Source organism: Rhodamnia argentea, chromosome 3 (assembly GCF_020921035.1).
Source record: "Rhodamnia argentea isolate NSW1041297 chromosome 3, ASM2092103v1, whole genome shotgun sequence".
NCBI classification, from domain to species: domain Eukaryota; kingdom Viridiplantae; phylum Streptophyta; class Magnoliopsida; order Myrtales; family Myrtaceae; genus Rhodamnia; species Rhodamnia argentea.
In genome coordinates this window covers 8,307,719-8,324,018 of record NC_063152.1, presented here as the reverse complement: position 1 = coordinate 8,324,018, position 16,300 = coordinate 8,307,719, and the positions used below count along the sequence as shown (strand labels likewise).

Genomic DNA, 16,300 nt, shown 5'->3' with positions numbered 1-16,300 from the left:
GAATGATTTCTTCACCACAAAATTACTATAAGGGGAAGATCGAGAAGGCACCTCAACAAGAAAATGTCAATCAAAATTTGTTAACCGAGAGGGATATCGGTCACTTGATATGGGATTTATTTGGCTAGTAGGTCATGTAAAGTGGCGGGAATCTACATCTTTATGGCAGCCTCCAATCCATTATCACAATCCCCAAAATGAGTCTTCTTGTTCCGCTTTGGAACCTCAAGGTGGAGTAGATTCAGGCAAGGTTCACAAGTGTACTAGTACCAACAACTTAGGATCTCAACAGAAACCATTCAAAGGTCGGCTCAAGAATTATAGTGCACTCAACATGTTCTCCAAGTCCAGAAGACCATATGGTGCATGAAGCATTCAGATGTTTCTGGAGAAAAGATGCCTCCTCTCTAAATTTATCCAGTGAGAATAGATATCAAGGAACTGTCAAAGCTAGGCATCTAATCCTAAGTCCTTGCGACATTGAATTACCAAGAGATACAGTCATATAAGTACTTAACATACTTGGATGCAACTCCTTCTACACTCCTAGTTTCCGTGCTTTCTCCAATCCCTCACTCCTTCCCTCTTGACCCGATTTTCATACAAGTATGCATCATGGCTTGAGATATCCTATTAACAAGTAAGTTAAACTCCCACCAATAAATTTGATTAATCAAAATGATGCGATGCAATGCCCCTCTGTAATCGAAAGAAGATAAATTAACTTCAAGTAGTCCAAAATGCGAGAAACTTTCCAGGCTATTCTCCGCAATCTAGTATTTGTTAAATATCTCCTTGTTGGGAACTCTCAATCGGTAAAAAGAGGAAGAAGAGGAGCCACAAGTAGCATTACATTGTGAGAGTCAGCATTAGAAATCCGAGAAAACTATATAGATGCCCGATAGCATCGAGATGTTATTCTGCAGGGCCTAAACCTCCCAACTCCAAGTGGGCATCAAGCATTTCTGCAACCGACATAGCTAGGCTATCTAGAATACATGACATCCCCTCCAATTCAAGTTTTTTATTTTCATGGATACTTTAACTGGTGTACACAGAAGGAAACAAGATGGCAATACAGCATCATGGTACACTTCTCGTCAGCCTAGGTGACTATCGATTAAGTTAGGGAACTCCTTAGTTCGACACCATGTTCTCATTTAGAATTTCAAGCACTTCACCTTTATATTTGTCCAATTCTCCATCAGACGCAAATCGAGCTAGATTGACAATTACAGCGGTTTCTCCCCGGAGAAGGAAGCGTAGCACATTTAGGAAGAGCGAAAGAAGTAAAACGAGATAAGGCCAATGACTCAAAGGGCACACCAAGCCATTGTTGAAGGAACGAACGTGCTGAATTAAAAAGAGAACTTCCTCTAATCAAAGCAAGCACCAGGAGAGACTTTCTCGTTTCGAAGAAATTACCAGGAGAGATTGTCCACAGCCTCCGCCAATTGAAGCCATGAAGCACCACCTTTGGGTCCCGTGTGACCATCACCAGCAAATCCTTCTCCAGATTCCACCCCGCAATCTTCACCTGCCAATCAGATATCGAGCAAACTTCACAAAACCGAGTCAGAATAATTGAGACAACCGCCCATTAGGTCGCAAAAGAACGCCGAATGGGAGCCGAACTCGAGAAGCCAGCAGTTTATTGAACCGAAGCTGGAATGGAAGCACGTGCTACGATCCTTCCTCGGTGCTGGAAAATCCCGAGGAAAGCTCGAGGTTAGACTTCCTTCGAGTCCGAGAGTAGCATGAATAAAACTATAGAAGAGGAACAGGTGGGAAAGAAAGTAAGGAAGAGAGAGACTTGATTACGGGAGCAGAGGTAGACATCTCCAGCTCTGCAAAGCTTCTGCTAAATATAAGCGGGGCAATGTGAGATGACAACATGCAAACATCCTTTACTATTCCAAGGCTGCATTGTCGGACTTTGGAGAAGTTCAAGAAACATCGAGCTCCTCATTCTTTGATGATTTTGTTTCCTTTTAGAAAGGCCTTGCCAAAGCTCCCTTGCATATTTCAGCATCTACATCAACCAGTGGAATGATAACTGAATCCCGCCAATGAGTCAAATGAAATCAATCCAGCAACTAACATCAATGCACTCCTAATAACACTCAAAGTTTAGGGATCCCTGTTTGTAAAACTTAATATTGTTTTTGAACTCTAAGGATCCAACTAATGGGGTATCTAACATAATCAACCACAGAAGCTTTGAGCAAGTTAGTATAGTGAATTCAACTCAAGTTGCTTGCTCTTGTGGGATATAGTTTGATACTTTCCTTGTCATCATTTGCCATTCATGTAGTAGAAAAAATGCAAGACAGTTTTCAAACGGCATATAGGACAAAGTTTCCTCGGGAAACTTATGGAAATGGTTACTGTGTTTTTCTTTTCAGCAAGTAAATGAAATAACAAGTGCTTATGCACAATATAAGGGATTATTTCACAGTATAGTCAATCATGTCAAACCACATTCTAGTTAATGTCTTGCTTGGCTCAAATGTTCGGGCATCTCACGGATGGCTATACCAACTCTACGTACATCAAGATGCATTCTTTGGGTAGTCGTCTTGGACTTTTAGGTATATCCTGGATCCGAAACAAATGAACATGGATTCAAACAAGAACCGCCGTGTAGGGTCCTCCATTTAGTATTTCTCAACCTATACAATGACCTTTAGCATGCTATCAAATGCCCGTATACATAAGTTTTTCTAATATTTTTCCGGAAATCCGAAAACAATCAAACGCTAAGAATAATTATTTTTCCGCATAGGATGAAGGATCTTACCCAAAGTTTAAAGACTTATGATGTGCTTAAAAAGCCCATTTCATCTATTTCGGTTCTTGGCATGATAAGAAGAATCATTCTGCCAAAGCACATTGACTTCCATGAACATCTCCCCCAGATTCCTTGAATTCGAGTAACAAAAATAATGAGGACACTATCAACTGGGAAATAATAATGAGAAGATGATAAATCTTGAAAGAAATTGCAAATGACAATTGGGTGGTAGATCTGAAAAGTGCAAAGGTAAATTACCTGCTTCATGCACCTTTGTTAAAAAATGTGGTTCATCGCCCTTATCTTGAACGCATCAGATTCCGTCGGAATAGAGTCTAATCCAAATTCTATACTTCGGCCACATGCAAATGTCTTCATCTCGTAATTCTGATAAAGTTGAACTCCGGATAATTTTGGAATTGTTTTGAGTGACTTGCATCCGGAAATGTCCAATTCCACTAGTTCCTCCAATTTCTCGAGCCCTCGAAGCTCAGTCAGCCGCTCGCAATCTTGCACAATCAGACTCATCAAGCGGGTACACGATGACAAATCTGGTAAGATCTCAATCGAGGAACATCCCGAGATAGCAATAGATTCTAGAGATATTGACTCCTCAAGCCCCGGGATCTCTCGAAGTTCATGACAGTTTGACAGGAACAATTCTCGTAAATCATGAAAACTTGACAAGTTCGGTAATTTTGCTAAGGACTTGCAACCTTCAATCCATAAACTTTTGCAGGATGGGAATCTCTCTAGGCTCTGTATGTCTTGAAGCTTGTCACAGCCATTGATAGTCAAACTTTTCAAGTAGTCAAAGCAACATAAGGTTGGTAGCCTTTCAAACGAAGTGCACCCAGAGACATTCAACATTGTTAAGCATTTCATTATATTGAGACCTTGAATTTCGACTAAGTTTGCGCAATTGTTTGCATCTAATATCTCCAGCATCTTGGACTTTTGAAGATCCAGCCTTTCAATTGAACACCCGGAGAGATCCAACTTTTCCAAGAACTCCAACCTACCAAGGCCTTGAATTTCTACTAAGCTTTCACAATATCCAGCATTTAATTTCTTCGGACTATCGGATTTTGGAAGGTTCAACGTTTCAATTGAAGTGCACTTAGAGATATTCAACTCTTCCAAGAACTCTAACCTATCGAGGCCTTGAATTTCGGCTAAGTTTACGCAGCCTCTAGCATATAACTCCTTCATACTCTCGGATTTTGGAAGGTCCAGCCTTTCAATTGCAGCGCATGCAGATATATCCAACTTTTTCAAGAACTCCAACCCTTCAAGCCCTTGAATTTTGGCCAAGTTTACGCAGCCCTTAGCATGTAACTCCTTCATACTCCCGGATTTTGGAAGGTCCAGCCTTTCAATTGCAACACATCCAGAGATATCCAGCTTGTTCAAGAACTCCGACCCTTCGAGCCCTCGAATTTCGGCTAAGTTTACGCAGCCTCTAGCATGTAACTCCTTCATACTCCCGGATTTTGGAAGGTCTAGCCTTTCAATTGAAGCACACCGAGAGATATCCAACACTTCCAAGAACTCCAGCATATTGAGACCTTGAATTTCGGCCAACATTTTGCACCCATCGGGAATTAATTTCATCAAACCCTCGGATTTCGGAAGTTGCAACTTTTTAATTGAAGTGCAGCGACTGATATTTAGCTCTCCCAAAAACTCCAACCTATCGAGGCCTCGAATTTCGTATAATTTGGTGCATTCACTAGCATTTAACTTCTTCGGACTCCCGGATTGTGGAAGCAGCAGCCTTTGCAATGAACACTTAGAGATATTCGGGGTTTCCAAGAACTCCAACTCTTCAAGACCTTGAATTTCGACTAAGCTTTTGCAATATTCAACATTCACTATCTTCGGACCCCCGAACTTTGGAAGGTCCAACCGTTCAACTGAATCGCAGGAATCAACAATCAAGCATTCCAAATATTTCAGTTTATCAAGACCTCGAACTTCATGTAAATTCACGCAATGATGGATGATAATTTCCTCGAGATGGATAAACTGCGAAACGTCCAGCATCTCAATAGATTTACATTCATGGACTTTCAAGATCTCCAACTTGAAGGGAGTGTTTAGGGATTGTGGTGACTCTGATTCTTCAAAGCCCGTCGGTTGGGAGCATTCTGAATTCTTTAGTAGTGTTGGCAGAAGCTCGTGGATGCACTCAAGAAATTTGCGGTTCTCAACTTCTAGCTCTTTGAGATGGGTTAGGTGGGAAAGTGAAGGCAATTTGCGACTTTGACAGGTGACTCCCAAATATGTCAAGCTGGAAGGAAGGTCCGGCAACGATTGGAGCTCCTTGCAGCCAAAAAAATTAAGGCGTTGCGGGGAAGAAAGATTACACATGCTTTCCGACATTTTCCCTTTCAGATTTCTGCAATCCGAAGCTTTTAAATCTCGGAGCTTTCTCGGCCTCCCAATACCTATGGGCAATTCTTCTATGCGGGTTCCAGAAATATCTAGAATTTCTAGATTCTCCAAAGACCCCATGCTTTCTGGCATTTCCCCTTTGAGATTTTTGCAATATGAAGCATTTAAATCTCGGAGCTTTCTCAGCCTCCCAATACAGTTTGGTAATTCTTCCGTACCGGTTTCGTAAATATCTAGAATTTCAAGATTTTGCAAAGACCCTAAGCTTTACGGAAGTTTTCCTCGCAATTTTTTGCATCTTCTAGCATGTAATTCTCGAAGATTTCTCAGCCTTCCAATATCATTGGGTAATTCTTCTATACCACTCCCAGCAATATTTAGAATCTCTAGATTCCGCAAAGATCCTATGCTGTCCGGTAACGCAGAAAGGTCCGAAGTATACCGTAGAAGGAGTTGCTCCAGTTGTTTTAATTTACCTATTTCTTCCGGAAGCTTCGTGAGGCTCCAACAGTTGCTCAACTCCAAGCGACGGAGGCCCTTCGCATCACCAATTGAAGAGTCGATTTGAAGCAGCTCCCAACAATCGTTGAGGATCAAAACCTCTAAATTCTTAAAAGCTGGGAGGAAGTCCGTATTTTCCATGGATGCACAATTTGTAAGGTCGAGAAATTTGAGCTTCTCCGCCATCCGGTAAAATAACAATGATGATGATTGTCAAGGGGTTAGTCCAGTCCAGAGTGATTATCATTCAAACGAAAGTATAACAGGGGGAAAAAACAGGACTTGTTCTTACCATGAAAGAACTCCACCCTTCCCATTTCTCTTTTATCTCGCTTTACGGCATTTCGAGCACAGCTAATTCCTCCGCAGGGAAGTTGTTTACTTCAAAATTCATGGGACATTCCCGCCATCGAAGCCATCTTAACCCTTCCATTGAGTCCTTAAAATCTCCAGTGAGATGTGCTCCCTTCACGTGCAGGAATCTTAGACTCGTCAAATTCTTGAATTGTTCTTCCGTGTAAATGTCGCCATCTCGCTTAGCTGTTTCGCCGGAGCCTTCTGAGCTGCCTTCGGTCCGATCAATGGCCTCAATCTTTCCCGTTCCCTAGAAGCAAGAACCAATGTCCTTAATACGATATCCAACTAAAGTAATCTAAAATTACCGAAAAAATCCTAAACTTATTGCAATTGTACCAATTAAGTTCTAAACTTATTTTTTTGGGGGCTAATTGAGTTTATAATTCTATGATTTATCATTAGTCAAGTTATTTACTGCATTTGTCAAAGACGTAAGTGAAGCAAATGTAGAAATTCATGATCTTAACACTACAATACTTAATCAAAGAGAGCAACCTCCCTACTTTCTAATCTCATCAATGAAACATTCAAGTTGCAATAATAGTAGAGCAAGCACTAAGCACTGGACCAACATTACTCTAACAGTAGAACATGGACCAAGTATGAAAAAGAAACAAAACGTTTACCTTATTTTTTTTTAGCACTTTCTTGACTTCCTTGTAGTCCCATAACCTGCTACGGTTCCGAGGCTCCCGTCGATTTTCTTCGCGAACTATTTCCTTGCCGAGATCTTTCAATTGGTCATGCATTCGGAGCTGATGGTCATCTCCAATTTTTATCAATGACATGAATCTCAATACTTCAATTCCCGCCCCAGGGAAAAATTGACAGGCGTCCCACATGTAGGATGCGGTTCTACTGTCGGTGCCAACGAAAAAACAAGCAATATCCAAAAATATTTGCTTTTGTTCATATTCTAATACTTCATAACTTATCCGTAACTTTTCTCGCACTTCCTTAGGAGGCACTTCTTTTAACTTGTCTATTGTAGCTCTCCAAAATGCTAGCTTTTGTCCGCACAATAATGAGCCTAAAACCTCAAGGGATAAGGGAAGCCCTTTGGTGATGGATACGACTTTATGAGCGAGGTCCTCAAATTCCCTTGGAGGAGAGTCCCTTCGGAATGCATGCTTGCTAAATAGAATCATAGATTGATCGTTATCCATTTCCTTATGGTCATAGGGATAGTCCACCCCAAATTCTTCAAGAATCCTCTCGTTTCTGGTGGTAATAATGACCATACTTCCCGAAGAAAACCAATCACGATTACCAGCCAAACGCTTCAACCGAATGACATCATCCACATCATCAAGCAAAAGGAGGACCTTTTTACATTTAAACTTGCAGGAGATGTACGTAGTCCCTTTATCCTCATTATGGACTTTGTTTTCGTGCTTCAATATATCATAGATTAACTGATTCCGTAAGTAATGTGCACCATTACGCTTCCATGATTCCCTTATATCAGCAATGAAGCTACGATGCTCGAATTGATTGGAAAGCTTGTTGTAGATGGCTTTAGCAAGAGTAGTCTTACCAATGCCTCCCATTCCGTGGATGCCAACAAATAGGGTGGCATGAGATTTTTTAGTATCCACAAATTCCATAATCTCCTTCACATGACGATCAATTCCAACCGAATTCTCAGAAATATCCAACTCAAACTTTTTCTTCAGTTCGCTCAACACTTTTCGGACAATCGATTTCACCAAATCTGCTTCATACCTATCAAATGTGACGAGAGTTCAGTTATGTGGCAACAGTAATTTTATGTTGTTTATCAAATGAGAACACAACAATAAATAAATCTGCGGATTGATGGAAGAACTTTAAAAATCATTTTTGTCACACCTCCATATATTGGTGGTTGCTTCATATGGCGTGCCCAATTCCACTGTTACTCCAAAATAATTTATTAAGCCGGAATAAACTTGAGGGTATGAGTTATGAATATTAAATATTGTATCTATTATGGATTTGAGTGAAATTTTAAACTTGTTGTTTGTTCAAGATATGAGAGATGACGTGGATGTGACTTTGAAAATTTGTAGAGCGTTTGAATAAGCAAAGACAAGTTATAACTTTTGATACAAGATGATTTCAGGTCTTGGGATACCAATCAGAAAAGTTGTTCAGAGTCCGATATTGTGAACTACCTGAATTGCAATTGAGAGGCTTTCTCCTTGTTTGCTCAATTCTACACGCTTGCAAGTTTCTACTCGTGCTATGAATTTAGTATCATTCCAGATTTGTGTTCTTGTAAGTTTAATTGCCTCCGGGGATGATTACAGGTTGTACTTTATATTCCTCTTGAGTATCTGTGTTCTATGATTTTAACTGGTCTATTGTTGATTTTACACGAAAGTAGAAGAATAATTTTTACCCAAAATAAGAACATTGCTTCAATACATGCGGGTGCATGATATAAAAATTACCTGTTGAAGATAGGAAATGAATTGGAAATTATTTGAACAAACGTATAATAAAAATAATCCCTTTTTTCCTTCTTTATATTTTCCATCATCATATGCAACCAAAGAAACATTTCTTTTGTGAAAAATAATCTTAATAACAACTAATCAACTATATTAATGACTTAATGAATGTAACTTGGGAAGATAAAGAAATATGGCTTTAGCAATCACCATGCACGGTATAAGATGTTGCAAGCTTTAAATAAAAAATCACCAATAAGTTGTACGATTAATCTCAAATAAATATGTAATTAGAAAAGTTTGAGACAAAGATTAATGCAGCGTACACTATAAACATGACATGAAAATGGCACAATGTTGAAAAATCTTTGGATATAAGAGTAAAAGTCGGTTCAAAAATTTTATTATTGAAGCAAATGGGATTGTGACAACGAAATCTGTAATTAGATTGGTCTTCATTAAAGCAAAAAGACCGAAAAAAATAACTTATACAACTCATGCATTGCAGGATCTTTCTTGTGTTTATATATAAATACACTAAGCAAAATAACGAAAATGAAGCAGGTCAGGATCAGAACAACCAGTAAACACCCACATATATAACAAGAAAGTATAGCATGGTTTTGATGGAAAATTTTACCCATCAGCTTCGTATCCACTCAAGGTGCTGACTTCGAGGAGTGCTTTCTTCCAATTCTCCAAAGTCGTTGGATCGAAACCCCTCTTAAGCAAACGCTTCTCACGCTTAAGAAATGCATCTCCAAAACTTCCCCTCTGATGTCCTACGTCAGATGGTTTCACTTTGTAGAATATAGGCAAGACTATCTGCCCGTTGTTATTCTTGCGCTCCATTATCTGAACCAGTTCATCCAGGCACCAACTACTTGTACCATAACTCTCGGAGAAAATGGGGATCAAGACCTTGCTGTTCGTGATGGCTTCCATGAGCACTGGTCTGATGTCCTGCCCTTGACAGAGCTCGTCATCGTCTCTGAAAGTGTCAACTCCCGCATCGACGAGCCCGTGGTAGAGGTGATCGGTAAAACCTTTTCGAGTGTCCGAGCCTTTGAAGCTCAAGAACACCTCGTAGCAATTTCCAGTCGGAGACGAACTAGATCCACCGAAATCAGTATCAGTCGGTGCAGTCAACGAACCAGGCGCGCCATTATCAGCATCTGCTGCATTTCTAGCCGCATTGTTTTTCTTCTTACTGAGAAAATAGAACGCCAGCACGGAGAGAAGGATGGGTGCCACGAGCACGGCGAAAGAATGCCCAAAAATGGGACGATGCATTTCCGCTTTGCTCTGATCTGCCCCCCGGTTTTCGCCTGCAAGTCTGAGGGAGAAAAAAGCCAGAGTCCCTCTCAGGAAATAGGAAATGCCTTGTTGTTGCCCACTCTCTTGTGGTTTGATTTTATGTTATGGAACCAGTTGGCAAAGGGAATCGCACCAATAATTCAATCTTGTCGAGCTACATATAAATTAGTAATTCATTGACCGGGACAGCTAACCATGCATCTGTAGTCGTTGCCTTCATGTGGTGGAAGTTTCAATGCAAAAGTGAGCAAGTTTCGATGCAGAAGCAATGGAAAGTAAAAAAAAAAAAGAGTAAAACTTTTGAATAAAAAACAAATGCTGTTATTATCCGTAGACAAGTGGTCATTAATTAATTGATAGATACATACAAAGCGTCACGACAACGGCTCCGCCGTTGAACTTCCCTTTATTTATTTATTTTAAATTATTTTCCACCGGAAAATATATTTTTGTTCAATATATTTAAGCTCTTGATCTAGCTCAGGAATTTACCCTTCACTTTGAAACTCTAAATCGATATGTTGAATTTATTCCTGAAACCACACGATATGGACATCCTCCTGCAATATCTATATAGTAACTTGATTGCCTATGAGAGTAACTAGGGGGATCCATAGTTTTATTAGTAGGAGGGAATATAATAAACCCAAAACAAAAAAAAAAAAAGCTAAGAGGAAAACTCGAGCAACTTGACATCCCGACTCCATAAGGGAATTAGGCGATGGCCCTACACGCCAAATTGCACTTGTAGAACTTTCGGTGCGCTATTACCTCTATTAAATTTGTATAGCCTATAATGGAGAACAGACCGAAACAACTTTCGGCGGCATGTTACACACATTTGCCTTTATTTTACTAGCAAATGAAACAACTTTCGGCGACATGTTACATATAAATGGATGATTCTCTAAATGCATAATAGGAAATGGACAGCAACTTGCAATGCATCCCGACAAGATATATGCTGATGCATCGACCAATGATATAGTTAAACTATTTCTTGAACTAACCAAAGAGCTGCCTATGTTGAACGTTCGGATGTGGCTGGCTAGAATAAGGGTAGGTATTTACGTTGCCCTTACTACATCTTTTATGTTGGAGACCACTTTAAACACATAATTGCTCAATATTTTTTTTTTAGGGATATGTTCACTAGAAGTCCTAAAACTTGTCACGAAGGTACAATTGAGTCCCAAAATTTGCAAAAAGTGCAATCAAGTCATAAAACTTGTCAAATTGATTCAATCGAGTCCTTCCATTAATATCGTCAATTTATTTAATGAAAAATACCAACGTGACATTTTTAAATTAATTTTCTTATTCTAAGTGGCATTTTTAATTATTCTATTTTTTAAAAATCTTATTTAAATCAAATTAAAAATGAAAAATGCTAAAAAAAATTATTTGAAACAATAAAAAAACTGGAAAAAACAATGAAAAGGGCATGTCTTGCCGTTGAGGCCATGCCGCCGCCGCCGCCACTGCCCATCACCGGAGGGTCCGACGGAGGTTACCGGCCCCGGGCGAGGGTAGGCGGCCCTCACCGGCCCCGGGCGAGGGCCGGCGAGACTTGCTAGGCGCGAGCGAAGCCTCACCCGGATCGGGGTCGAAGAAACCCAAATCTGGCAAGGTTCGCTAGGTACTCATCTCCGTCGACCTCCACATTCACCTCCTCCTCCTTCAGCCCCGAGAGATAGGCAATGAACACATGGGCCTGCGGGGTCTCCTTCTAGTCGGTCGGCGTGTTGAGCACCGGGCGCTTGTTGACCATCGACAGGAACTACTCCAAGATCTCATTCCCCATGAGATGAGAAATCACAGACATCGTTCGTCAATGGCGGGAACTCGAATGCTGAGCTAGGCAAGAACCGGCCTATGTGAAGTAGCATCCAATTAGCAAGATTTGCCATTCTTGCATAGCTCAACAAGGGAGAAGTTATGGGCGGAATACGCCACCGTAATGCTGCAAAATTCCACCGCTTTCACTAGAGTCTCAAACTCTTTCTCGGTCCTCTCTTCCCCCATCGAGTCCATCCCCCGCATGAAGACGTACATCCGCAATAGGCTTCGGGCAGCGAGATTGGCTTTTAGGCACTTCTAGAGTCTAGTTTTCTTCAACCCGGATCGGGGTGAGGCTTTGCCTGTACCGAGCGAGCTTTGCCTACGAGGCCTCACCCGAGGCCGGTGAGGGCCAGCCACCGGGGCTGGTGACCTCCGCCCGCCCCTCCGGCTATGGGCGGCGGCGGCGGCGGGGCCTCACCAGTGAGGCCCTACCCTTTTTTTTGTTTTTTTTCCAGTTTTCTTTTTTGTTTCAAATAATTTTTTTATCATTTTTCAGTTTTTAATTTGATTTAAATAAGATTTCAAAAATAAAATAATTAAAAATGCCACCTAGGATAAGAAAATTAATTTAAAAATACCACGTTAGCATTTTCCGTTAGATAAAGTGACGATGTTAATCGAATGACTCGATTGAATCAATTTGACAAGTTTTAGGACTTCTAGTGAACATTTTTTTTTGTCTTTCCTCTAGTTTAATTTCTTTTCCAGATAGACTTTTAAACTCCACGACAACTCTTAATTACTAAGTTTAGACAAAATGATAATCCAGAAAAGTACAAGCTCGTATGGTGCCTACATGAACAAACCTTCAACTTTTGCTTAAATTGGTTAAATGTCAAAGAAAATTGTCAAAAAAGTCTTGAATTTATTGCACTTTTGCCAATTCAGTCCTAAATATTTTAATTTTGTCAATTTAATCTTAAACCTTTTGCATTTGTGCCAATTCATTCTTAAACCTTTTTTTGTGCCAATTTAGTTCTAAACCTTTTGTATTTGTGTCAATTCAGTTCATCTAGCCAACTTTGACTTGTTGACGATGACGTGGATGCCGGCCAGCTCTGATGAGGTAATTTTTAGTAATATTTAGATATTTTTTTAAATTTTTTTCTATTTGCTAGTCCATCTTCTTTCTCTAGCCGGTCGCCGGATCGGAAACCGACTCGTGATGAGGGCCAGCGAGACTTGACCTCATTGGCCACTAGCACTGTCGATGTTGGGCGAGCTCGGCTTTGCCCAGTGATGGGGACACCATGGTCGGGCGAGCTCGAGCTCGTCCAGTGACGGCGACGCTGGATGAGGTCGACAAAAATGCAGAAGGTTTAGGACTGATTGGCAAGAAAAAATATTTAGAATTGAATTGGCACAAATTCAAAAGGTTTAGGACTGAATTGGTAAAATGAAAAGGTTTATGTCGGAATTGGCAAAAGTGAAATAGGTTTAGGACTTTTTTGACAAATTTTCCTATTTTTGACACCTCAACAAATTAAGTTCATTTCCTTAGATAATCCAAATCAAGCACATATTTGTGTGCCCTTTTTTGCTGGTGAATCGAATAAGAGTTCTGATCTAGGTGGACTGTTTTCCTTCTTAGACAATGTAAAAAATATCTCCTTAAGCAGTCTTATTCGCTATTCTCGTGATGGTTTCTAAGAGAGTGGATAGTTAAATTCCACAATTGAAAAGTAAAAAAACCAAATCTTGCTTAAGTACTAATTAATTTACTGATCAGTTATAAGGCTGGGATTGCAAGTCTGGAGATATCCGAAGATGAGATCCATCCTAATTCATTTTGATCCATAGAGACTCCCACAAACAAATGTAAACAATGGAGAGAGTATTTTTCTGATCAAGCTAGACAAATAATATTTGTAAATTTCTATTTGATTAAATTATGCCTCTTGACCTCTCCCACGAGTCAATGCTTTGTTGTCTGGGAATAAATTCAATTTTCAAGGAAATATGGTAAAAATATGAAGAAATGCATGAAAAATACGCGGTGCTCTGGTCCCAAATAGTACCGTGCGTTTGTACTGATCATTACAATTACATTAGACCCAAGAAATTCAGTGTTAAATTATACTTTCGAGTGCATAAAAAATTGAGCAATTACTTATTTAAGCAGAAGGGTCGGTGACTTTAACCAAACACAAAACCTATGTATATTTAAAAAGGCTTTAGGTCTTGTTTCAATCTTTTTCGGAATCTTTTTCTTAGAAAAAACCCTAGTTGTAAGTTCAATCCTAAATTTGCCCCTAATTATTTTTGTCTTAAAAAAAACCCCGACTTTAAGTATAGTCCAGAATCTGTTCCTACTAACCCCCTGTCCAAAAATCACCGTAATCGTCTCTAGTTTTCCTAATTTCCAGATCGAAAACCTGATTGTTTGAGATAATTTTCCACCTCACTTTGCCAATGTGGATTTTTTTTTATTGACATACAAATACCACGTCAAACAATAATGACTATTTTTGGACGGAGAGGTAACATGGGCGGATTTGAGATTAGCTAATGATTTGTCTTTTGAGATAAAAAAAAAAGGCTCAAAGTAGATTTGAGACTGGACTTGGGATTTCCTTGACAGAAAAAGTGGAGGCGGGTTTGGGATTAAATCAAAAGTTAAGGATTTTTTCAAGAAAAAATAGAGAGAGTTTAGGATAGAATTAAGATTAAATTTTAAGTTGAAGGGCTTTTACGGAAATAGGCCTATATAAACAATGGGAAAGAGGAAGTCGCGGAGCTTCACCTGCTTTAATCATCCAGGGGCAGATTTGTAATCGAGATAGCATATAACAATTTACTTTCTGCCCTCTCCCCCGGTGGCTGGGACCCACCAATCCCCGCTTAAGTCGAGGCCACCGCTCTTCTCTACCAAGTTTTTGTCAATTTCTTATTTTGGATTGTCCAGTTACCAATTAATTCTTTTTAGGAATAAGTGCACTAAGAGTCCTAAAATTTATTAAGAAATTATAATTGAGTCCTAAAACTTTCAAAAAGTACAATCAAGTCTTAAAACTTATCACGAAAATGCAATCGAGTCCTAAATATATTCAAAGAGTGCAATTAGTAGAAGAACTTGATTGGGTCAATTTGACAATTTTTAGGACTTGATTGTACTTTTGAAAGTTTTAGGACTCAATTGCACTTTTGTAACAAGTTTTAGGACTTAATTGCACTTTTTGAAGGTTTTAGGACTCAATTGCACTTTCGTTACAAATTTTAAGACTTCTAACGTACTTATCCCCTTTTTTTAAGATGTCAACTCATTGATTTCATTTAATCAAATTTATTGATTTCACAACCCAAAGCCAAATTAATAAATAAAAAATTTTCAAATTTTCCCGGCAAATGCTATTCCTTGGTTTAGTTTAATGACTGCAATATTCCTTAAGCACCTATAATTTGTAATGTGTGTTAGTTCAAATATTTATAATGTTGATATTTCGTTACTCAATAAAACAAAGCACTTCAGACATTGAATCAACTCCATCCAATTCGGTCCTAACGTTTCAATTGTGTTAATTGAGTCTTAAACATATTTCATGTTTTACCAAGAAAGTCTATCCGACCAGCTCGGCATTCTCCTGCCCACTCGATCGGCACACCATTAGCCCCCTCTGCCAGCATGGGCAGTCACGTAGATCACCCGTTAGTCGCATAGCTCCCCAAGCTGGCTGCATGGTTACTCGAGCACTCTCCATATGCGTCATTCCTATTAATCTCCTTCCATTCTCTTTCTCCCCCACTCCCTCTTGATATGATGTTGCTGTTGTTGCATTTGGGTTGGATATCTATTTTTGGGAAGATGATGAGGAAGAGGAATTATACAAAGCTGAGTTTTAGTTAATAGAGGACACTTGGTGGATAAGGAGTTAAAATTTCAATCGTGGAACACACGATGTGTTTCTATGGAAGGAAAGAAGATGCCGCTTGAAGATGCCTTGATGCGAAGCGTACATCCAGACAAAACGAAGTAATAATCTTCTATTAAATAAATTGGCAAATTGACTTTAGAATAATGTAAAACAGGGTACCTTTCTTACAGCTCATTCGATAGGGATCAACGTAAACGAAGGTTCCTTTAACACGATAATATAAAAAGAGGAGACTTTACAAAAATTGTTAACATGAGTATCTTATCCAAATTTTCAGCGTCTAGTTATTTTGTAAAAATGCAATCAATAGAAGGATTTGATTGGATCAATTTGATAAGTTTTATGATTTAATTATGCTCTTTAAAAATTTTAAGACTCAATTGTACTTTTGCGACGAATTTTAGAACTTAATTACACTTTTTGAAATTTTTTAGGACTTAATTGCACTTTCATGACAAGTTTTAGAACTTTCAATACAATTATCCAAAAAAAAAAAACTAACAAGCAATATTCGCTTGCTCTCGATGCTAATGTGCATGAGTCAATGACAAGTACATATACGACCCAAAAGAAAATGACAAAAACATATCAGTCAGATTGGATTTTGTTAATAAATTGCTGTAGCACTCTTAATATTCAAATAAGGAAAGTTCATTATTTTCAATCTTCAATCTGATTTTTTACGAAAATCAACACTTATAAATTAATGCCAAAGCACACACGGTAGCTTGTAAATAGTGTAGGGCCAGACCAAAAAAATCAATACCTGCAAAAAAAAAAAAAAA

The 16,300-nt window shown here is 39.1% G+C and overlaps 2 protein-coding genes and 1 pseudogene across 2 annotated transcripts; 1 reads left to right on the top strand and 2 right to left on the bottom strand.

Annotated features, from left to right (window-relative positions):
- LOC125314374 overlaps positions 1–16,300 on the top strand; it is a 413,124-nt pseudogene that overhangs the window by 350,766 nt on the left and 46,058 nt on the right.
- On the bottom strand, positions 1,422–5,878 carry LOC125314037 (putative adenylate cyclase regulatory protein). Its single transcript, XM_048275495.1, has 3 exons — positions 5,554–5,878; positions 3,148–5,424; positions 1,422–1,537 (listed from the first exon to the last, which is right to left on the bottom strand). Exons 1-3 carry the CDS (start codon positions 5,876–5,878, stop codon positions 1,422–1,424), a joined length of 2,718 nt encoding a protein of 905 aa, XP_048131452.1.
- Positions 6,027–9,840, bottom strand: LOC115728328 (disease resistance protein L6-like). The gene is made up of 3 exons (XM_030658680.2): positions 9,125–9,840; positions 6,676–7,774; positions 6,027–6,296 (listed from the first exon to the last, which is right to left on the bottom strand). Exons 1-3 carry the CDS (start codon positions 9,775–9,777, stop codon positions 6,027–6,029), a joined length of 2,022 nt encoding a protein of 673 aa, XP_030514540.2. The 5' UTR covers positions 9,778–9,840.